The sequence below is a fragment of the Schistocerca gregaria genome, chromosome 5 (assembly GCF_023897955.1).
Source record: "Schistocerca gregaria isolate iqSchGreg1 chromosome 5, iqSchGreg1.2, whole genome shotgun sequence".
Taxonomy (NCBI): domain Eukaryota; kingdom Metazoa; phylum Arthropoda; class Insecta; order Orthoptera; family Acrididae; genus Schistocerca; species Schistocerca gregaria.
This window is the reverse complement of record NC_064924.1, coordinates 61,742,396-61,766,876: the sequence shown is the minus strand read 5'-3', so window position 1 is coordinate 61,766,876 and position 24,481 is coordinate 61,742,396. Positions and strand designations below refer to the sequence as shown.

Here is a 24,481-nt window from a genome sequence, read left to right as displayed (position 1 = left end):
CCCTCTTTGCTTAGGCGTCAGAAAAATCCGACACTCATCAACGAACTGTGACCTCACAATCGTCACCTAGTCCGATGTACGAGGACGTTTCATAAGTACTGCAACACATTCCTTTGTTGGTCAATTTAGGGGAATATTCCCGCTTAAACACCTACAGTTTCATAAAGTTGCCACAGGTGGCGGCACGATACGTAGCCTTGAAAATTGTCTTCAACGGACTTGGGTTCCAAGCAGAGACCTGTCACTCCGAGTTTCATTTGGAGGAAGACCAGAGAATCACAGATTTTCGTAGACGCTTGCAGAGTGTGTATGGAGACCTGGCACTGAACAAAAGCACAGAGTGGTGTTGAACGAGGCGCCCGTCATAGCAACAAGATCGAGCAATACCATAGGGTCCCCAGCATGACGTCCGGCTGCATATACCTGTGACTTCCTGCAGTGTTGGAACGTGCGCGCGCACTCATCCGAGGTGATCGACGGATAAAAAATAAATTCTCCACGACAACGCAAGGCCTCAAACAAGTCTGCGCACCTGACAGGAGCTCACAGAACTTTATTGGACTCTACTTCCTCATCCAGCCTGTATCTCTCACATTCTGACCTCAGTCTGTTCATCCCAATGAAGGATGCATTCCGCGAGAAGCAGTGCATGGATGCTGGGGAGGTAACTGATACGGCAAGACGTTGGCCACTGGTACCATGCGGGAATACAGGCCTCCCAGTAAGGTGGCGTAATGCCGTCGCATTGCACGGATATTATGTTGCAAAATAGGGTTTTGTTGGCAAAAGAGAGGGGGATATTGTGGTGTATTAGAATCCTGAATAAAACCAACCTACTTCCAGAGAAACACCCCTCGTACATCGTGAACGGTCAACTGCGTCAGGGACCGGGTGGGAAATCGGTAAATCAGTGGAAACTGTATAGTGTCGTATGTTATGGAGAACTCCAGTCTGTCTGTTTAGAGCACGACAGAGCCTGTTAGCTCCAAACTCTTGTCTGCGATGAATGCCTTTCTGAGTACACACAGTCCGTCCAGCTCTTTCCTAAAAAGACGGTGAGTATTTCTGTTGAAACCTCTACTAGCATAAAGTTGTCCGTACTTATCGGCATGCGGCGATGAATACGGGCGACCATTACAAGAATCAATACTTTCTCTCAGAGTAGTTTTTGGATGCTTAGGCACACCGCTGTGGTGTACACTGTTTAGACAAGCAAGCTCGCATACTGTCAACAGTTCTTCCGTTAGGCCTAATGTCCAACAAAGTGTCGCACGATTATGCACGAGAGTGCATGGGTGAAGGAAGCACGAGCAGGGGGATGGAGGCACTACTGCAGCGAGCGAATCGGTCGTTCATTGTCGTGTGATCATGCTCCAGCTTCAAATCGGTTTGGATTTTCCAAGCCTGTCGTTCGACACAGTGATGAAGTGCGAGAAGCTAATCAATCTAGTGCCAGCGCGGAGACGCTCGTGGGACCAGAAGACACCTCGGTACTACATCAAGAACGTTACCTACAAGTTGTGGGACGAGGTAGCAATGGAATTAGAAGAGACGGGTAATTTTCTTTGCTCTCGTGCGTTCAGTCACCGACCAATGAAGACGGGATCATAAGTGCGATTTTTTCCCAGTTTGTCCCAAATTCTTAAAAGCGGTGTTTTGTGTGTAAAGATTTATTACGGTAAAAATTCTTGGTGACGTTAAGAGGCAGGGGCTGTCTGACTAGTTCCCTTGCCCATTCCTGCAAACTGTTGTAAGTAAAACTTAACTAAGGCAGAAGCTGGGGAGTGCCAGTGAAAGTTAAACCTGAAAACGAATGTTAGTGTAACTTCATAGCAAAGCAGTTTCTTGCACCATTGCTGAAGGAATTTGAGAAATTTGTCATAAGAAACCAGGATAATTTGTAATGACGCAAATTAAGATACTTAAAAAAATAAGGCTTAAGCTTAATTAGAAGAGACATCTACACACTCACTCTACTTATGTTACACAATGGTGGTTTAAGAGTCTTGTAAAACCACTGTCGCAGTCCATTCCAGTGACCATAATAGAATCTCATCTCACGTATCGACAAATAACTTTTTAATTTTACAGTACAATACAGATATAAATGGTGACAGTATTGTTTAATAATACAGTACGTTGCCAAGTGCTTGATGCCTGGGAGCATAATTTTAAGTGTCAGACACATACGATTCTCAACAAACAAGTTGTATGCTCTACTTTCACCTCTGATGCCACGGCACTAGTTCTATCATGTGATCTGTAAATTGGTAAAGGCCTGTCCGGATTATCTGTTTCGTTGGAAAGTTCACAGAGCCTCCTTTGACAATTACTATATGGTGTAGCAAAGTAATTCATTTTTCATAGTATCTTGTTTTGCCAGTGAAAGACGCCATTTAATTGCATTTAGTCCAAAAGTACTTTCGACCACTTGTCTTGCGTACGATAATCGTTTATTGAATAACTCAAAGCTGATGGCTCAAATTTGTGAAGTAATAAAGGGACATGGCAGCATGAGATAACTCAAAGGGAAAGCCTCTGTCGCCTAGAAAGACATTCAGTACTCTATTTGTAGGAGGCATTTTCTCGCTGACAAATTGCAGAGCCTCAGTTTTGGGACGGCACTTCACTCTGTCCGCCGTAGGCTCCACCATTGACGCTAATGAACCTGTAATTAACTCCCACGACTGCTTGCAACACAATGGAGAGAAAATTCCTGCAGCTGCAGCACGTACTTCCAAAAAGCTTCGAGAACTTGATTCTAACATGTTTGCAACATACACAGCTTAAGGTTCCAATGTCCCAAGATTTTGTCGTGATGCATTACACTACTTCTTTAGATTATGGAAACTGCGAACTTTGCATCACAGATACGATGCTCCAAAGAGCCGATGCGAATAACACACAGTTTCAAATGACGAACTGGTTGCGGCCCTGTAAAATTAAATTACTCACTGTATGAATAACACGAGTAACAGACATCGCAACGATATTTTGTTGTAACTTCAGGAACGAAATAAATTGACAGTCAGAGGAATTATTTGCGGAGAGAAGGAAAAGATAGGAATACGTCTAAACAATGTCGTTCCTTCACTCAGATGATGATCCAGACGGACACTATCAGTCCAAACAACATACAAAACAGAATTATCAATCGAGTATAAAAGAATGCTTCTGATGACGAAGATAAATGGGATAGTGAGGTTGACTCGAGTGCAACGTGTCGTAGTGAAGAACAATTTACTAATAATGATCATTTAGATGGCATTAAAGACAAGGACACAACTGTAAACCACGGCAACGGCTAAAATTCAAGAAAAAAATTCAAGCGCCCGTGAAGAAATCAGATTCAGAAGACAGATTATATTGAGAAACCAGCGCCTACTTGAAACGGAAAACAAGCATTCCTTTCTTCAGAATCAGGCTGCACATAACTAAGAAAGTGATTATTTATTATTTTTGTTGCCACATCGGCGTGACCTTCCTCCACATACGAAGTTATGCATACGTGGAAAAAGAATTAACGATCTCATAAGGGAGCAAGAACAGCGGCTCTTAATTCAACAACATTAGTCATCCGAAACAGTCTTATCTTCTGGGTACAACAAGGCAGGCAACAATTCTACAGGTCCTTGCTACAGTGAATTTAATTTTCAGTAGAAGTGTCGTTTTTACAATTACGGTTTTACATTACTTTTGAACGACTTCTTTACTAAACAATTTATTTGAAGGTTTTATGAAAGTACGATGCAATGAATAAAACACTTACCTTGGAGTAACTGCCACAAATTCTTTAGGTGTCAGTTTCTCTGAAGCCACTATATTCTCAGTATGGGTATAGAAAGGTGTATTCACTTACTCTAAAGTAGGGGAAATGATGCTTATAGTTTTCCGGCGCGTTCTTATTTAAGTGAGCAAGTTCTCCATACAAAGTCTCTTTGTATCAGTGCGTTCACAAGGGACTCCCAAAACTGGACTTCGTAAAAAGTTTCCCAATACCGCTTCTGGCTCATGTAAACACTTGAAATTAGTCTGGAAATACGCTTCTAGTTATCGGTTTTCCAATTCCACAATCTATTTTCGCTCCCAGGCTGTCAGATTTCGCCTTGTTTTTTAAAAATTTTTGGCTAATATGTATGGATTACATTTTTGTACAGTGAATGATAATTTGATTTATTAGACTCAAGCTGTTTATACTTCGTCTAACTGAAGAGAAATAGCGACTGTTCTGACTAAATAGGAAACTGTAACCGCTGTTTTTCATACGCTATATTTAAATGGGCTAACAAATCCGTATCAGACCTTAGCATGTAAATACGACAGCGGAAAACTTTCCGAAATCCGGTTTTCGGCTTTCGGTAGACGTGTCGCATGTAAACGTAGTGTGTACGATACATTCACCATTTCTTTGTTCCGTCCTTCGTTTCTTCGTCTTCTGATATGTCAAGTGTATACCGATACATAAAAAGTAATTCGAGGAAAGACATGGCACCTTAACTAGCAAAAAGGCTGACTGCACTGATTTGGTAGCGTGACACAAGAGGACCTGCGACGCCGTCAAGCGTATTGATGCGCCAGTGAAAACCTAGTCATTAACTACAATGCGCCCTCAGTATAATCTCGTAATGACACACAGAGGCACACTGACTGAACGGCGCAGACAAGCTCCAAACAACGTTCATAAAAGAAACTGTGTGTGACGAAAGGTCTGAAACTGTGTGCGTGTGTGTGCGCGCACGCGCGCCTCTCTTCAGGTCTCCAAAGACGTGAAAAAAAGCACAGGATGAATGGTCCTGAATGTATGGAGGATGTTTCAGTGTTTCCCAACCGAACTGCTGAAGCGTAGCCTCCGTCTGACTGACAGTGGAGGGTGGAGGTATCGTGCGACAAAACGATTCCGTCAGATAGTGTTCCTGAGCTGACTAGGCATGTCACAGTCTCTGCAAAGTATTTTCATAGCACTATGCATTGATTGAGAGTTGCGCTCGAGGAGCTCAACAAGCAGAGGGCCTCTACATTTGGAATTTGTATGAAGAGCTTTGGATTTCTTTGGCAGGGAAGATTTGAAATGGTCCCACTGTTGGCTTCGACATTTGGCCTCGGGCTCAAAATGATGGCACTAGGTCTGTTTCAGACAGACAAAGGTTTAGATTAGATATACTTTCATTCCAATTGGTCCGTAGTGAGGAGGTCCTCCAGGATGTGGAACATGTCAGAAAAACAATAATACATGACAAATATTTACAACTAAAACAAATAATCTAATGTACCATTCCACAGGTCCCAAGTGGGTGTTGTTGTGGATCCATCAGTGGCTGACTGTATTCTATGAAATAGGAATTGATTGTCTTGTCTTCCATTGGGATAAATGTACAGTGATGATGTCAGAATGTAACCATTCCATGGTCCCATTGTGGTGGGTGTTTCTTATTTGACTGCCCCTTAAATTCTTAAGTGATGCTCATTGAACTGAAGTACTTTGCTGAGTTGACACCAGCAAACCTCCCACCCCCATCTGCACTACTAATTGTTTAAAGACTCCCACGGATGCAACAGCTTAGAAGATCATATTAGCTCACAAGTGAATTAGTGCATGAAATATTGGACATCAAGCATGAGAAACCTTTAAGGCTGAAGACACAAAACTTTAGTTATGTTGCTTCCAATAGTTTCTAATCATTCACTCACAGGTTAATGAAAAGCTCATTTCTCGTGCAACTCAGTGGTTATAACAGACATATTTCTTGAAATTCTTGCCATACGATGACAATGCCTGCAAAATTTGTCAGGAAGAGAGTTATCAGTATGCCTATTTAATTAGTAAATTAAAACATCATGCCCCGTGCATAAAAAGTGAAGACATAGAGAACAATAAACTTTTCATTTCATTATTCTGTATGTGTGGGTGGGAAGAAGTAGGAGGTAGGAGGTGGTCATCAACAAAACATTTGAACTTAAATGTTAAGTTTGTTGGTAGCTGTAATAGAACTCTCTCAAATACTGCATGAATATAGTCTGGGTAATGTGTGCATCATGAGTTACACCATCCTAAGATGTACATACAGTTTCTGTCTTCAGTACTTCTGTGTCAAACCTTTGAAGTAAGCTACATCTCTTAATGGGTAGATTGTGACAGGAATTTAACTGTTTGTTGCCTCGTGGAAGTCATTAGTTGGGCAACTCGCAACTGGCTCTGGATGACTGGGCAACCCTGTTTGCCATTTTGTGATTCAGATAATACACAAAGGTCAGGCAATAACTACAAACTGCTATCTTATGGTATGTGTACCTAAGATTTTAAAAAGTACAGACTAGACAGGTTAAAGTGATTCCTTGTGCCACCAAAATGATCCTGCTGACAGGAGTGCCAAGAAACTGAGCATTTCTTCAAGATCCATTTAGCGGCAACATACCTCATGATGCACAAACAGCATCTGGGCCCTGAGTTGAGATGATGACAAAGATTAAAGTATCTCACTGATGCATTTTTGCTCCACGGGAAGTGGAAGTGGTTTTGCAGAACAGCTATCTCGTAGTGGTTTACCATTGAGAATCAACTAAATTACGTAAGAAGGCATATGAGTTGCTGAGTGGAATATTTTCATAGTGTCTCATAAAAGGATATCCATTGATCATAAATTTTCCCTATGATTGGCATTTGTGAAAGCTTCTGAAAACCTTATGTCCAACTGTTGATACATGACGATCAATGGTGATGTGGTTTCCTCTTAGAATTGGACATTTCAGAGTTCTGAGAATAAAAACTGCCTCACCTTTGTAGTTTTGCAGAACACAGCTGCAGGAGAGGCAATTTTGGCAAGAGAGATCATTTAGGATTCTCGTTTTGGGGAGAACATAGCCCTAATGATAGTGACTAACACTTTTCTGCTGATTTTTAATTTGTTACACACTGTTTGTATGGAGTAATCCATTAAGCAAACTGAAAATTTATGTAGTGCTTCCAGAATACTCTTTAACTGTATAGTTTACAAATTATTATTTCAATTTCTGTGGGGGAGAAAATGGGACAGAAATACCGAAAAAATCTGATTTTGTACTGGAATGCTGAATATTACATTTAAACTGCATAAAATGTATGTTACATAGGATTTAAACTCAGTAGTACCCTACTAGGCTTAATTTCTAATGTGCTGAAGTAGTATCTTGTAAAGATAGGCTGTGTATGAAGTGTGAGCAAGTAAATTCTGATTTAATGAAAAAGTTCACATTTTGTGTACATCTATAATAACTATGATAATAATTCACAGTAAAGTCAGTGGCAGTTCATAAGTAAACATTGGAAATTATCTTGTGAAAGGCTCATTTGGGGACCCATGTTTACTGGATAGATTTGTTTCTGCTATTGTCCACTTTCACCTTTAGGCATTTGCACAAACTGTGTGCATGCGCGCTTGCAATTATTATTGAGTAATGTGAAGGTAATGAAATTGTTGTACTTTGTTTACAGAATGGCTGCATCATATTCAAATTTCCAAATGAATCACACCCCTTGTCTACCTCAGCAAATGCAAGATCAGCAACTTTCTCAGTGCCAGCCGCAAGAAGACTATCAGCACTGCCCATCTCCACTGTTGAATGACAATCAATGCTGCCTGAGCCCTGGATTTCCACCTATTACTATGCCACCTCAACAAGTGCCTATATCTAGCCAGGTACCATCAGTTACGGGACCACAAACTCAGCAGGATAATTTGAGAGATCCTGTAGACTTAATTAGTGATTTTCTGCAGGTATGCTTTAACAGAAAGCTGAACTAAAAAAATTAAATTATACTATTTAGTGATATTATAATGTACAGAAAGTTCTGGTTGAGGATTAATAATTATTTAGGAATAAAGGACATAACTCACAGAATGACAGAATTGTTGTGTTGTTGATAGGTACACAAATAAGGTGCAGAGATTTGCTAGCTTTCAGAATGGACTTCCGTTTTCAGACTTAAAGGAAAAACATGCAAGTGCGTGCACACGAGGTTTATGCCAGGGCGGTTACAGGAGCGAAGGGTGTGCTGTAAGGATAGTTCCTATCTGTGCAGCTCAGAAGAGGGTGGTGGTGGTGGTGGTGGTGGTGGTGGTGGTGGTGGTGGTGGTGGTGGTGGTGGTGGTGGTGGTGGTGGTGGTGGTGGTGGTCCAGATGGCACGGGTTGTGAACCAGCCTTTGAAATCTTGCACATAGTGCCACTGGGTGGTCCACCTTGTTTTTGGCAACAGTTTTGCAGTGGCTATTCATTCTGGTTGATCGCTAGTTGATTGTCATACCAATGTAATAGACTGCTGTGGTTGCAGCAGAGCTGATACATAACATGGCTGCTTTCCCAGGTAGACCAGCCTCTGATGGGGTAGGGTAAGCATGTTACAGGATTGGAGAAGGTTGATAATGGGTGGGTGGATTTGGAAAAGAAAGTTCATTCCAAAAGTTAGCCAAGCTCTGTACCTGTTCTGCTGTGCTTCTGCCTTTCAGTGAATTGTCTCCTTTATTCCTAAATAATACTATTTAATGGCATCCACACTCATCTGACTCAGTGATAGAACTGGGTAACATTATGTGGCTGCATGTTGTTGAACTGAACATATTTGCGGCCTTTGCAAGTAAACAAACTTTGTACTAATAATAATTTTAATAATAATGAAATCTATCATAGGTATTTCACATTACGTCATAGGCAGAAATGTATGGGGATCAACCAAAGATCTAGGTGGCCACAAGGTCAAAAGAATTATGATATACTTCTAGTGTTCGTTAGCATGACAGCACTTCAACAAAGAAGGGTCTCTTGTTCTTCAGAGTGGTAAGCGTGAGTATAGTAATGAGGTTACTCTGTAGCTGGGGGTATTGTACACACTTGTAAAAGAGTAGGTCAGCAACATGTGGCACATTTGTCACACTAAAAAATAGTGACAAAACTCAAAATATTGTAATTCAACAAATATCTTCTTAACACATTCCCTGTGGAGGAAGATTTGATGTCTCAGCTCTACTGCATATTGCACCACTGGTGACCTGATAAAAAAATCTTCTGAAATGTGGCTCAGGGCACCAGTGTCCCCAAATGCTGCAAGTGTGATTATACCTCTGTATGTTACTTCACCACGTAATTGCTTGCTGGGCTGTCTATAGCAAACGGGACATATCTCTGCATAAGCTGTTGCAGTAGTGGCCAGCTAGACCCCAAAACAACCACAAAACAATGTGCTTTTCTTGCAAATTTTTGCAGTACTGCTTTATTTCATAGCCACATATCTTACAGGAAACAATACTAAAAAACAGTTTCCAAATTACTTTGGACTTTCTAACAATTAGAATCTAAAAAGGCATACTTGATTTCGTTGTCTTTGCTCTTTTGCTTTTGAAGGAAATTTTACCCCACTAATTTATTTGCAAACGCACACAAACAAGTCACACAAACAAGTCATACAAACAATACAAAAATTCCTTATTAACATAACCTTTGCAACATTTAAACAGTGCATTCTTAAAAAGTCATTCCTAGATATGTTTTTTAGTGGAATGACTCCCCCCTGCTTACCACTCTTCGGTGGGTACATGCTTGGCTACTGTGGGGCCCCCGCCTTTGCAGCATCTTTCCCCTTCTGTGCTGGATGTCTATCCTCTTGCCATTCTTTTCCCCTCCCTTGTGGAACATGTCTGGTATGTTATTGGGAATGTTCTGCTTTGTCTGTCACTGACATAAGAAGTCTCTCACCACTGGTTTTTGTTCCCTTTTCTTTTCTTTGTTGCCTTTCTCCTATCCTTCCTCCACTTCAGCATTTGAAGTCCTCCTCCTCCTCCTCCTCCTCCTCCTCCTCCCTGTGTGCTCTTGATGGCTGGCCCATGAAAGTGGCATGTAACAGGTGACTAGGTAATGCGCAATTCCCATCCGTGGGTCGACAGGTGGGGTTTGCACACACCCCTTGTAGAGGCCAGGCCCAGGGAGGAGTGATTGCCTGAGCTGCTACCTTCCCAAATTGCCGATTGGTCTCTGTCAGGTATGACTTGAAGTATGAACAGTCACCTGTGGCAGGTGCATCCCCTTGTAAAGTGGGCCCCCAGTTGGAAGGAGTGTACCATCACAGACGATGGCAATAATGGGAATTTTCTAACAATGAGCCAGTCATAGTGATAGTCAATGTCTATAAAATGTAAACAGAATGAGGCTAATAATTCAAAGACCCTCCCAACTGCACCACAGTTCCTCAGGATCCCACATACTGAAGATAGTCAGTCCTTTGCAGTGGTAAATCTGTTAATTATTCACAAAGGTGTTGATGCAATTGCTGGCCCTGTGAAATCCTGCTCTCATTTATGGAATGGCATTTTGCTTTTAGAAACTGCTTCTGATTCTCAAGCACAACAACTGTTTGCTGCCTTGCTTCTCCATGGCTAACCTGTTCATGTCAAGGCCCATAGGCTGCTCGATGGTCTGACAGAGACCAAAATCCTATCATACTGCTCTGACCAGGGTGTCATTGCTCTCCATCGGCTGATGAAAATGGCAGATCCCCGATTAGTGCCAACATGCACTGTTTTTCTCACCTTAGATAGAGTGGTGCTTCCATCCAAGATCAAGGCAGGCTATGAAATTATCACAGGCCAACTGTGAATTCCGAACCTGATGCACTGCTACCGGTGTTAATGTTTCAATGACAGTAGAATGCCTTATCGACACAGGTAAATGTGTAACCTGTGGTAGGGATGTGCACAACGAGCGCGATTGACCACCACCTTCTTCCTGCTGTTTAAACTGCAATGGCAGCTATGCCGCCTTGTCTTGAGATCGTCCCGTGTATCTTGATGAGCATGCTGCAGGTAAAGTAAAAAACCTTACTCGATTGCTTGCAAGTTATTGGCTAGTTTTCACAAAGAGGCTTGCACATTCTCATAGTGATAGCCTCAATGTGATCTACACCTTCAAATTTAGCTTACTCTTGATATCTACATCCATACGCAAGCCACCTGACAGTGTGTGGCAGAGGGATAGATACTAAAGGCAAAAGTGTAGCTTTCCCCTATACCAATTTTGTACACTTTTACTCTATACTTCCGACTTGTTAAGAATATGCAGCATAAAATTTGATCTTAATCTCCAAGGAATCATAGATCTATCAATTACCACATCTCTTCCAGGGGTTAGAGCATTCTGTAAGTTACTGTGCAGGTTGTTCAACTAACAACTGTACTTTGAAAGTCTTGTCATTTATGTTTCTAGGGACATCTTTATCAGCAAACTGCCAGCAAGATGATGATGTTATAAATCAGTCACAAGGCATAGTGGATTTTCTAATGTTGTTTTCATACAGTAGATTCTTTGACCAATAAATTGAATTTTCTGGAACCTCATTTAACCCTTTAGTTCACATCATGCCACTAAACTTGATAATTCCTTTCTCAGAAATGTCAGCCCAATTTGCTAGTCAATCCCCACCACCCCTTTGGACAGTTTCTGTGCTGCATATCATGTGTGTCCAACAACGTTCTGTATTACTGTATTGTTTCATATGTATTGTGTTACCAACATTTTGTGAACATCAGAAGGGATGTCAAAACTGGTGAAGATATTAATCTTCTGAATCCCAATCAAAATTATTCTTGTTATATTTTGTCCAGTTGGTTCCCAAATAGGGATACCATTTTCAGCAAAACTATTACTATTATCAGAGTTACATATGTTATGATGAATATCATCATAACAGGACTCATTATGGCTTACATTTAAATCCAAAGAGGATCTTGCATCTTGGGACTGTAAGCTGGATCATCGGATGCAGGAGACACATCATAGTCCCTGCAGTCACACTTATTTAGGCATTAATTCAGATAGTGGTGTGGTCTCTCCTCATCTAATGGTATACCACATCTTTGTTTCCTTGTTACTGGCAGCCCAGAAGTAGATAGATCCATTTTTAGCTAAACATGAGATGAAACGTGATCACTAATGGTGGGCAACCATAAGTATTATAGAAAATAATCAATAATTTCATAAGCATAAACAATAGTTTGTCACATACATTAAAGCAGCTGTTCTTGCCTGCTAACACTAACAGACGGTAGCATGTGAATTTTAATGTACAACAATAAGTGACCTGTTTTCTCTAGTGTTTGGTGCTAAAAGTGTGCAGCACAACAATCTGGACACAAGGTGACCTGAACGATTGAAAACCAACATGAAAAAGTGTTATCAGGTCACTGGTGGGCCAAATGGAAGCAATTTGAATTATTTATCTCATTGTAAATAAGTATATACCTCTAAGCTTTTTGCAGCTCAGAATGTGACATAATAATCACTTCTTCAATTCTGGGAAGTCACTGAAATCCACACCCATCGGGTGGAAGGAAATGCATCTGAACACATGGTGGGCCAATTATCAGGGAACATGTTAACTTAAGTAACTTGAAATATAAGAAAATGCATAAGCAGTAAGAGAAGTCCAACCTGATCTTTTGATGATTTGATAATTGTTTGCATTTTCTTGGACTGTATTATAATACAAATCTCTTATTTTCTGCAGGCAGTCAGAGTTGAGTCTCCATTGGACCCATTCAATTTTAGTAGCAGTGGAAGCACTAGCCCAGGTTCTAATCAAGGTAGCAACATTGCAGTTACACCTTTTGTACCTGAAAGAGATGACTCAAAGGTGTTCGGGGAAGTTGAAGCTAGCTACCAAACTATCAGAAGTCAGATAGAACATCTGAAATTTATCAGAGAGTGTATTGAACATAGGGCACAGCAGGCTGTATCAGAGGTATGAATCACTGAATTTCAAATTTACTATTTATTTATTATTTTTAACTTACTTGTATGTTAAGTTTCTTCATGTTGCATAAATTCTCTGCATCACGCTTGAAGCTCAGAGTGCCACACATTGTGCGTCAGGTAAATGTTAAATGTAATGGATGAAGTGAAACCACATTTGGCATGCGAAAGAATTAAAATCATACAAGATCAGAGAGCAGTAAATTTTTGTCCCTTGAAGACACATCCAAAGATGACAATTACTAATGTAAACAGTAAATAAACTAAAAATATATTAATTTTAATGTGTAAAGACTGATATAAAGTCTAAAAATATTGATGTAATGAGTGAACCTTCCTTTCATAGCAACTAAAGCAACATATAAGTATGTGCTGTTTGTCTTGGTTGTAAGAGAAATGTATTTTGAAAGATTTTCGTTAATGTTCGTAACCAATGCAATCAACGTAGTCCTAACCAGACTATGCAGTAATAATGACTCGATGAAGTATTTAGTTGCCACTGTGATCAATATAGGTCATAAAGCACTGATGTCAGTTTCTAAAACTGATCAGCTCATGGCATTCTATTGTTACAAAGATTTTTGCTGCTTATAACAAAATAAATACAAAGTAAAAGTGTGAAAGAATAGCAGGTGAATAGTGCATCTAGAAATACAGCATTCATTCATTTTCCTTGGAGGGTACAGCATTACTCTGTTACATAAATTTAGCAAATTCTCCTGATTAGTTTTTTGTAAAGCTCAGCCTATAGCCATTCAGTATCTTATTTATATATTCATCTTATTTCACATTGGAGTGTTTTCCTTTTTCTGAATTTATAGAATCGTATGTTAAAAACATTTCTCATAATTGTAACCAAAAGTTGAAAATAAGGTGAGATTACAGCCACGATTTTTTCCGGGGTATGTGCAGTTCTAGAGTATGCTTAAATGATGGCATCTTCTTGGATAAAACACTGTGGAGGTAATATATTCCCCCCCACCCATTCAGACTATCCAGAAACACACAATTGTCTATCAGGAGAAGCAAATCTGGTGCTCTACAGGATGGAATGTAGAGCGTTTGCTCCCTTAATCGGGCAGATAGATTAGAAAATATAAGAAGGGAAATGACTGGGTTAAAGTTACAGCAGGCATTCGTGGGAAGTGCACTGGCAGGAAAAACAGGACTTACGATCTGGTGAATACACTGTTGTAAATACAAAATCATATATGAGTAATGCAGTAGTAGTTATAATAATGAATAAGAGAAAAGGAATGCATGTTTGTAGCTAAGATAAATGCTGATCCCACACCCAATGCAGCAGTAAAAGTTTTTATATCTAGTTCCACAGATGAAGAGATTGAAAAAAAATGTATGATGAGAAAAAGAAATTTTCAGATAATTAAGGGAGATGAAAAGTTTAATTTGAAAGGGAGGATTTGAATTCAATAACAAGAAAAGGAAGAGAAGAAAAAATGGGTGATTATGGATTGGAAGAAAGGAATGAAAGCCAGCTTGTAGTATTTTGCATTGTGCACAATTTGATCTTAGGAGTTACGCATATTGAGCCTTCAGCTGTACATGTGCAACTTTATTTCTTAACTAGTTTCACTTGTTACAAGCCTTGTCATGGTGCAGTAAAAAATCAAAATGAGATTAATGTCAAATAGCATATTCCCAACATACTGTCTGTGGAACAGCGACTAATGCAAAGGCAAAAATGCATGTCTTTCATTCTATAGTCTCAACTGATTTGCCAAAAGCGTATTGTTTTCAGTACAGTATCATCTTCAGGCCAACGCCTGGGCTGCACACTGTGCACCAAAATGTTCAGCTAATAATAAAAATAATTTAATTGTGAAACATCAATATAAACTAGGGTGTGATCGTATGTTCATATAAACAGATGTCATGACCAAATGCACACAAACAATAATACTAACTCCTTTGCGACTGTTGCATGTAGTGAGGATGCTACCTGTATGAACCACATTGAAGACAGTTTTATTGTTTGTATGCACTTACTGACATTTAGTCATATGTAACATATGATTATGCCTTATTTTATGTTAATATCATTTTGATTTTTCACTGTATAGGTTTTCCTCCAGTGACAATGCTCATAATACGCGAAACCAGACAAGTAACATTGCACATGTACAGCTGAAAGCTAGAGGTGCTTTGCTTCAAATACCTTAGAGCAGTAAGCAGTTAACTTCAAAAAAGTTTGTGTACTGTACTTTAATCGTCACTAACCCTTGGTTTAAGAATCTTGAATGACGGCTGTACACATCAGACAGACCAGTAGACACTGAAAGGTTTCATATTGATTATAGAATCATAAGACAGGATTTCAGAACCAGATTTAAACTGTAAGACATTTCCAGGGGTAGATGTCGGCTCTGACCACATTTTATAGATTATGAACTACAGAATAAAACTAAAGAAAATTACAAAAGATACTTTAATGAAGAGATGGGACCTGAATAAGTTGAAAGAATGAGAGGTTGACCAAGTGAGGTGGCACGGTGGTTACCACACAGGACTTGCATTCGGGAGGATGATAGTTCAGACCCACATTTGACCATCCTGATTTAGATTTTCAGTGATTTCACTACATTGCTTCCGGCAAATGCCTAGATGATTCCTTCAAAAGGGTAAGGCTAACTTCCTTCCCCATAGCCCAATGGGACTGATAAACTAACTGTTTGATCCCATGTCCCATACCAACCAACCAACCAACCAATCAATCAATCATTATTGGCCCTCACTATTTTCAAAAAAAAATTATTGATATATCAATGGAAAAATATACATGGTGTACTGACCTTTAAAAGTATTAGGTGCACATTGTAAATATACTGCCAGTTTGAGAGCTCTATATTTAAGTATTGATTTATTGATTATTGATTTTTTTATTTAAGTATTGATTTATTTAAGTTTTAAGTACTGATTTATTTGAGTGCCGACTTATTGTGCAGGTTCCAAACAGCTCCCTTATGTATTTCATAAAAAATATTGACAAAGATATTAATGCAGTGCAGTAGCAACACAATTCTAAAACAGCAAACATTCTGACCATAGACATAAACTCTTGAATGTTAATGAATGTGCCAGCATGTGTACAGATGCTGTTACTGAATTTGCTGTTCCTCACAAAGGAGAGGAAGTAGAGCCATTTGCAGGTATCAAAAGTTGGACATCATCATTTGGCAATGGAGTAACAGCAGGGGAGGGGAAAAGGGAAGGTCATTGCAAACAGGACAGTAGTAGTATCTATACATTTCTTGTTGCAGACCAGTTCACACCCCCCCCCCCCCCCCCCAAACTCATTAATATGTACCACTTCATAGTTATTTCACTGTATACAGTTTTTTTGTCGAAATGGTGAAATAATGTGGTTCATAAAGTTTCGAGAAGTGGAGGCAAATACTTTTCCTATTTTTTAAAAATAGGAATAAAAATGACATTTCTGCTAAAAAATAGAAATAAAAAAATTAAATATGAACATTCACTGATTTCAGATCCATGCCATGAAACAGCACATTGTATCATCTCTTGATGAACGTGAAAGGCAGTTGCTGCTACTTGTAGATCGTGTCAGGACACTGAAGGGTCAAGCTTTGAATCATCAGTCAGGTACACTGAGTAAGACTTTGGACTCTCTTTCAACATGGCTTAAATGTGCTAAAAAGGCACTGCAGATGGGTGGCTTGACAACTCAGATGACAGCAGGTGCCCGGAAACTGCTTGCAGACATACGTGAATCACCATTCCAACCCTGTGAAAATGATGCATTAGTTTTCACACCTGTACCATTCAACAGCATGATCACCATTGGCAATATTTCAAGTTCTGGGTAAGTAAGTAATTAGTCTCAACAATATAAATTGTAAAATATATATAATTGTTTTAGTATTTTGATATTTGTTAAGTAGATAATTTTTGGGCATTATTGCAGAAATATCAGCTTCATACTTCATAAAGATCCAACAATAACACTTTTAATAATATTATGAAAAGGATGTATTACGTGGTCAGAATGCAGCGATGTCATGTATAGTGGAAGCAGCAATCTGGAGTGGGGCAGAGGAGGATGTGGGATAGCAGGGTATGGCTGGTGGGGAGATGAGTAAGCACTGCCTGACAAAGTATAGGGACTGGATGGTGGCCAGACAAGACCACCTCACACGGCCTCCAGAGCAAAAAAGAAGGGGAAAAGACCAGTGGCATTGGTAGAGGCAGTGTACAATCCTTCCACCACCCTAAAGAAACAGCTACAAAGGTGTGCCCCCTTCATTAATCGATACTTCCCTGGACTGGAAGAACTGAATCACATCCTCAGTAAGGCTTTGTCTATAACCATTCAATGAAATGATGGATATTCTACCCAAGATCCTTCAGACTCCTCAAGTGTTTCATCACCCACCCAACCTCCACACCATCCTTTCCCATCCCTACACCACTCCCAATCCCATCCCATTGCCATAGGGATCGTATCCCTGTGGAAGGCTAGGTGTAAGACCTGGCCAATCCAGTAACCCAGCAGTTCCTATTGCAGTCCTGTCACAGACTTATTCTACCCTATCAGAGGCTGGGCCAACTATGAAAGCAGCCATGTCATATACCAGCTGTGCTGGAATAACTGAAAAGCTTTTTTTAGTGGTTTATCTACAAACGAGCTATCTATCAGAATGAATGGCCACCACCAAACTGTCACAAAGAGCAAAGTGGACCACCCTGTGCCAAAAGCTGAACATAACATGCTTGATTTCAGTGACTGCTTCATAACCCAGGCCATCTGGGTTGTTGCCTCCACCATCAGCTCCTCTGAACCGATTCTCCGCTCCAGAAATTATCCCAGCCTCAACCTGAGGTAACTTACTGTCCCCACACCCTACACCAAACAGTTTGTACCCCCTCTGTTCTAATACTCTCATCCTAATTTACATCCTTCATCCTCGCTGTACTCTGCTATGTGCTAACAACACTTGTCGTTTCCCCTTCTCCGCAGTCCTCAATCTCTGCTCCCCATCCCCCGTAGCCCCCACAGACTCCCAAGGCTGTGCCAGGGCATCATGTTTCAGCACCATTTAGTCCCTACATGCTCTTATCAAGAATTACTGACTTCTATTTACCCCCACCTGTAACCAGTTACCCCTTCCCCTTCTCTGCCTCATTTCGAAATGCTGCTTCCACTCAATGTGACACCATTTCATTCTGGCCCCAGCAGATGGAGAGAGGAGGCATGTATGTGTGGGATGTGCTTGCTCATGTGAATGTGGGTGTTTTCTTATCTGGAGAAGGCTTCGTCTGAAAGATCAGTGTGTAAGCTCATTGTGCTGTGCAACTCAACATGTCACCTTTGTGGTGAGTAGCTATCTATCCTTTTAATAATATTGCTGAGATTCCAACCTGGACTTTCCATTGTCTAATTATATATTTAAAGCTTTTATTAGCAAATGAACTTAACTCTTCCAGTTCCATTAATTTCAACCAGAAATTTTAAAGAACAAAATCAGTAATATTATACCTCAAATTCTATTTCTCATTGTTACCCAACTCATTTTCAAAGGTTTTGGTCATTTGAATTCTGAAGTGTTTTGATATAGGTAGATTACAGTTGCAGGTTGGGCTGATACAGCTTCTGATTTTAACTGTTATTTATGCAGATTTTTATATATGTAAGCAACAGAAATAAAACTAACAAAAGAGAAACAGATTTATCTTTATAAAAGGAAATATCATACCATATATTGCAGCATAAGAGGCCTCTCAACACTGAGGCACATGAATTACGTGACGTTTATGGTAACATGTAAGAGTATGTACAGAACATACAAAGAAAATAGCACATGTCAAATCATATCTATTTATTCTCTTGTCTATGGAAAAAAGATTTAATCATCCATTAATAGTAAAAGTATTACTCCTAACTTCCTAACTTACAAAGCTAGTTTATAATTTTATTTTCCTCTAGTTTTGTTATTCTGTAATCATATTTCTTTGTTTTCATGTTCCCTAATACCTCTCACAAAATTGCATGATTACAATATCAAATGAATTTGTATAACTAGTTATATTTTTGAATTATTTGATTGCCTAGTATGATTGAAGGTACAGATGTCAGCCTGCCACCAAGAAAGCAGTTGTATGCAGCCTATATTGTCATAATTTTGAAGTGTCTGTTATGTTTTACTATGTCGTGCTGTTCCTGTTGTTGGTTGGTGTACTCTTTGCTGTTTTCAGTGCTTGCTGAAACCACACACATTTTATCCAAATATTAAAGTAGCTGCACTGATTACTTCTCCAGTCCTTAAATATGCAGTCACTCAGGAGAACAAAAGTTTTGGACCTGCTTATGCTTAGTATTGCTGAATTAAGTGTGGTATCTTCATTGACTCAACTTCTCTGAATTTGCGAAAATTAACATATTTAATATGCACACTGAACATATGCATCACATAAAATTTCAGAATAGGCCCACAAGATTAATATAAATTAAGGAAGAGTAGTTGTTAAAACTGCTGACTAAAAATATTTATTTCCTACTACAGTAACTTTAGTAAACTTCACAAATTCTTCAGACTATCTTTAGTTGAAAAGTAGAGGTTGTTATTCAAAATGTGCCATACGTTGCACATATTGTAAATGGGTATGTACAGCATAATCTGATGCTTTTCATCCTGCCAAAATTATCATTATTAAGATCTGGGTATAACGGAATGTTGTGTAAGGAATTGAATAATTTTAGTTGTGTGTTAAGTTGTAAGGAGAGTAATTTGGTTAAAATAGGTCTTAAAACCACTAGGCAGTGGAATTTCCAATGGCCTTACCTCAGTGATAATACTGGTTCCTGTCAGATCACTGAAGTGAAGTGCTGCTGGGCTGGGCTAGCACTTGTATGGGTGACCATCCATTCTGCCGAGTGCTGTTGGCAAGTGGGGTGCACTCAACCCTTGTGAGGCAAAACTGTGGAACTACTTGGCTGAGAAGTAGTGGCTCCAGTCTTGGAAGCTGATAAAATGCTAGGAGTGTAGTGTGCTGATCACATACCCCTCCATATCTGCATCCAGTGACACCTATGAGATGAGGATGACATGGCGGCCAGTTGGCACTGTTGGGCCTTCATAGCCTGTTAGGGAAGAGTTTAGTTTTAAACAATGGAATTATTTTGATGATCATGGGATAGTAGTAATAAATTTAACTGCTAAAATATTGGTTGTAAATCTGACTCCAATGAAGTACCTTTTCTCTGTATCATGAAATAAAATGCAAATATTTTAAATTCATTTAATTAATGGTGTTTACTAAAGTACCATTCATGTGAGAGTTGCCAGGAAGGGCAGTAGAAGTGATTCACAAACTACCAACCAATGTCTTTGACACAACTTTGTGGTAGAAAATTATATTCTGAACTTAAACATAATGAGGTATGTGAAACTGAATGATTTCCTCCATGCCAGTCAGCATGGGTTCTGAAAACACTGATCTTTTATGTGAATATTTTTCAGGTCACTATTCTTGCTATACTGATTAAATGTATAATTTGTATACATTACCAAATATACATATAAATAAAATAATTTTAAATGACACATACACAATGAAATGAAATGCAGGTTGTTTGTGTTTTAAGGTATGCCCCACAATGTTGTGTGTTGGGTAATGGTGTATCGTCTGCACTGTGTGGTAATGTCACAACTTTCATGGTCAGAGTGAAGGATCATCTTGGAGAACAACGGAGAGTAGGTGGTGATCTAGTTTCAGCTGTTCTGGCTGAGCCTGGTCGGAGGTGGAAAGCAGCTAAGGTGAGTTTGAGTAATGATTGTAAATTGACTGAAACATAAAGTATTACTTTTGACACTTTACTTTAATTTTTCAATTAGTGAATTAATTCCTGAGATTTAAGGATGAGTTTTGGGTATCTCTGAGAATTATTGGAGTAATGTTGGACTAAGAATTCTCTACGTAATAGCATCTTAGTTCTATAAAACTTTCATGTTTCACATCGGGCAAGCACTTTTGAGCCTTGTTAGTTCTGAAAGTGTGTACTGTAACACTATTCTTAAGTTGGTACACTAATATAAGTGAATTTTGTAAGAGCTGCATACAGCTGTATTGCATTGACATCAGATAAATTAGTAATGGTTAAAATCAGTATATACATTACGTTCTATCTTTCGTCTCCTTTGTTGTTGCAGTTTTACTGTTTATTTTTTAAAATACTTATCAGAAATTCAGCAATTATTCAGAACATATTAAAAAAAACAAAGGACAAAATTAAATATCAATGACTAACATCATAAAGACAGGAAATGTCTGTCAATATGGAGGTCATTTCTCCTGTCCTTTTCTGTAGGTAAAAATGTTGTAGGTAATTTACTTTTGTTGTTTTTGGGATGAGACCACACAAAGATTTCCATACAGTCTCAAGTGCCAATGTCAAGTTTCTCGAAACAAATATTTGTTCGTGGTAACAGCTGCTATGTGATGGAACTGAGAAGACCATCTGGTGTAACTCAGAATTCCACTTTGAGCTCTGCTTGAAAAAACTGTCCATGCAGAAAAAAATACCCATTTGGTTTTCATTGTGTTAGTTGGTTCAGTTTAGTTTGGTATCACCTAGTATAATTTCACATGCATCTGTTATGATCCATCACAATGTTCTGTTAATTGATTCGTCAAGAATCAATCTGGCTTGCGTAATTCTGGTTGCACTGGAGAATTTCGTGGTTTGGGTATACTGTGCCACACCTGTGTGGACTTCTCTGAATGTCTTCTCCATTGCAGGAAATTGCTAAGGCTTTCTGACTAATGATATAACAATAAATTATCAACTGACAACTGAACATGTTTTTTCAATTACAGCCATCTATTTTCAGATGTTTGTTGCATAACTGTATTTACAATTCACTCCATTAACATGATGCTAAAAAATTCTTTCTCTAAACAGCAGCACTTCCTGTCTAACAGTAATTCAAAAGCTTTCTTTAATCAGAATCAAAAAACTTGATTTTCTCCGAACAGATTTGTAATCCCATTTATCCTGTGTGCATTTTCCGGGTCCATGGACTGTAGAAAGTAGTAAGCATTCTCCTGGCTACTACAGTATGCACAGTAGGTCTTCTGATATTTGACCCTCATACTTCACTAAAACATTGTGGACATCTTTAGCTGATGTAACCATTCTTTATATGGCTGAACAGGACTCAATCCACAATATCCTGTCACGCTAAAACCTTTTCTTTTTATTCCCACTGTGTGGCTGAACACTTTACCACACTGAATTGAGATAACGTCATCGAATGGACATAGCAAATTGAGGCTAACTGAATAAGAAACATTTTATGAATACACTAATTTTCATTTAAAACTTGTCATCTTTTTAGGCTGGCTCTACTTAAACATCACATTCAGAAAACATTGTTCTTATGGAACACAATTAGGTCTTTATTCTCATGATGTAACAAGTGCTATTGACAGGGAATGTCAAATTTATTCCATGTTTTTAAATTTCCAGAATACTTTGGACGCTTCCGCACAAGCAACTTCTAATCAGGTTTCATGCCTATGGAGTAGCATCTCAGTTGCATGACTGGATTTGTGATTTCTTGTCAGAAATGTCACTGTTGATTATAACTGACAGGGTGTCATAGAGTAAAACAGAAGTAATACCTGGCAATCCCCAAGAAAATGCTGCAGCACCTTTGCTGTTTCTGATCTGCATAAATGATTTAGGAGACAATATGAGCAGCCCTCTTACATTATTTCCAGATGATGCGATCATTTACTAACTTGTAAAATGATCAGATGATCAAAAAAATAGAAAAATGATTTAGACAAGATACCTCTATGGTGCAAAAATTGGCAGTTGTGTCTCAATAATAAAAAATGTGAAGTCACCCACATGAATACTAAAAGGAACCCACTAAATGTCTGTTATATGATAAATCTCACAAATCTAAATGCTGTACACTCAATTAAATTCATAGGGATTACAATAATTAAATTGGAAGGATCACATAATGTTGGTTGGGGGGGGGGGGGGGGGGGAGAGGGGGAGGAAGGCTCAAATGGCTCTGAGCACTATGGGACTTAACATCTATGGTCATCAGTCCCCTAGAATGTAGAACTACTTAAACCTAACTAACCTAAGGACAACACACAACACTCAGCCATCACGAGGCAGAGAAAATTCCCCACCGGGAATTGAACCCGGGAACCCGGGCGCGGGAAACGAGAATGCTACCGCATGGTCATGAGATGCGGGCAGGGGAGGAAGGGAAACAAACCAAAGACTGCAATTTATTGGCAGAACATTTAAAAAAAGGAACAGGCCTGGTAAAGAGTGCTTACACAACACTTGTCCATCCTCTTCTGGCCTATTGCTGTGTGGTGTGGGATCTGCAAGAAATAGTACTGATGAAGGACATTAAAAAAATTCAAGAGGCAGCTCATTTTGGATTGTCACAAAAGTGGAGAGAGCGTCATACATACGATATAGATGTATTCACAAAACTTCCATTACTGACGTTCTCTTTTGAATATAAAAATATTTTATCACCCACCTACATGGAACAAATCTTCATTACAATGTGATTGGATAAATCGCAGCTCGCACAGAAATATTAAAGTGTTCATTTTTCCTATGCACTGTTAGTGGAACAGTAGAGAAGTAGCTTAAAGGTGGTTTAAAGAACCCTCTGCCAGGCACTTAATTGTGAATTGCAGAGGAATCGTGGATGTTCATGTAGTACTCACATGTTTGGTGAAATGTTGTTACTCTTAAATAAGACACATTTTTTCTCTGAAGTTCTATATGTAGATTGCATTTTCCTCGAAACTAGCTGAGGAGATTCACAAATTACAGAAGTTTGAGACAAAAATGTTACTTCCATACATGGCGTATTGTAGAATTTGAGGGCGATGTCCATTGTTCATATGTTCACTACAAATGTCCTAGTTTTATTGCGTTTTTGCAGGATACTGAATTCCTTAGCAGGTTCTACAAGTTTTTTTAATTAAATGATCCAGCATAAATATGCTTCTAAATTTTTTCCTTTTCTTCACGCAAACTCTACCACTGACAAGTGGCATAAACCAACTGACAACTAACAACTAAATTCAACTATCCAACTTCTATGGCTTGACACTGGCCCTTACCTAGAAAAATAACAATTTTTGTTGGTAAATACACTAATAGTTCTGGTGATTTTATAAAGTTACAGTGAAAAATCGTGCATTCACTAAAGCTTTCCCTATATGAGAGAAACATTCACCACTCAGTTTCACTGAATAATCTAATTTTTTACACAATTAGAAATAATTAACAAAGTATCCAAATTCCTGCTGAAGTACACAATTATTATGATCACTAACATCTACGTAAGTTCCCCGAGTATAGTCAAATTTTTTCACTTGGCAACTTATTTCATACATTGTTGCACGTTACTAAACAGTATTGATTTTTTTTCCATGTATGTTTTCTGGTAGTTACTGAACAGTAATGTCATAAAAAAAACACTTTCAAATTCAGCTTTAACTGAATGCCACTTCCATCTATCCAACGGCCTCAAACACATGATTGTGTTACAAATGAGTTAATGTTCTAAATATGTGGCTTTGAGCATGTGAGAGAGATAAAGCTTAGGAAGGATTAGAAATTATGTTTAACACTAAAATTGTGGACTTCCAGCATTCTTAAAATGGCAAAAAGGCTCATTT

At 38.9% G+C, this 24,481-nt stretch overlaps 1 protein-coding gene across 1 annotated transcript in view; it reads left to right on the top strand.

The window, feature by feature from the left end:
- LOC126272622 (E3 ubiquitin-protein ligase TRIM71) overlaps positions 1-24,481 on the top strand; it is a 299,315-nt gene that overhangs the window by 251,380 nt on the left and 23,454 nt on the right. Inside the window, exons 6-9 of the mRNA XM_049975581.1 lie at positions 7,469-7,751; positions 12,528-12,761; positions 16,279-16,613; positions 20,394-20,565. Of these exons, the coding sequence (XP_049831538.1) occupies positions 7,469-7,751; positions 12,528-12,761; positions 16,279-16,613; positions 20,394-20,565 (1,024 nt within the window). The remainder of the gene's footprint in view (positions 1-7,468; positions 7,752-12,527; positions 12,762-16,278; positions 16,614-20,393; positions 20,566-24,481) is intronic.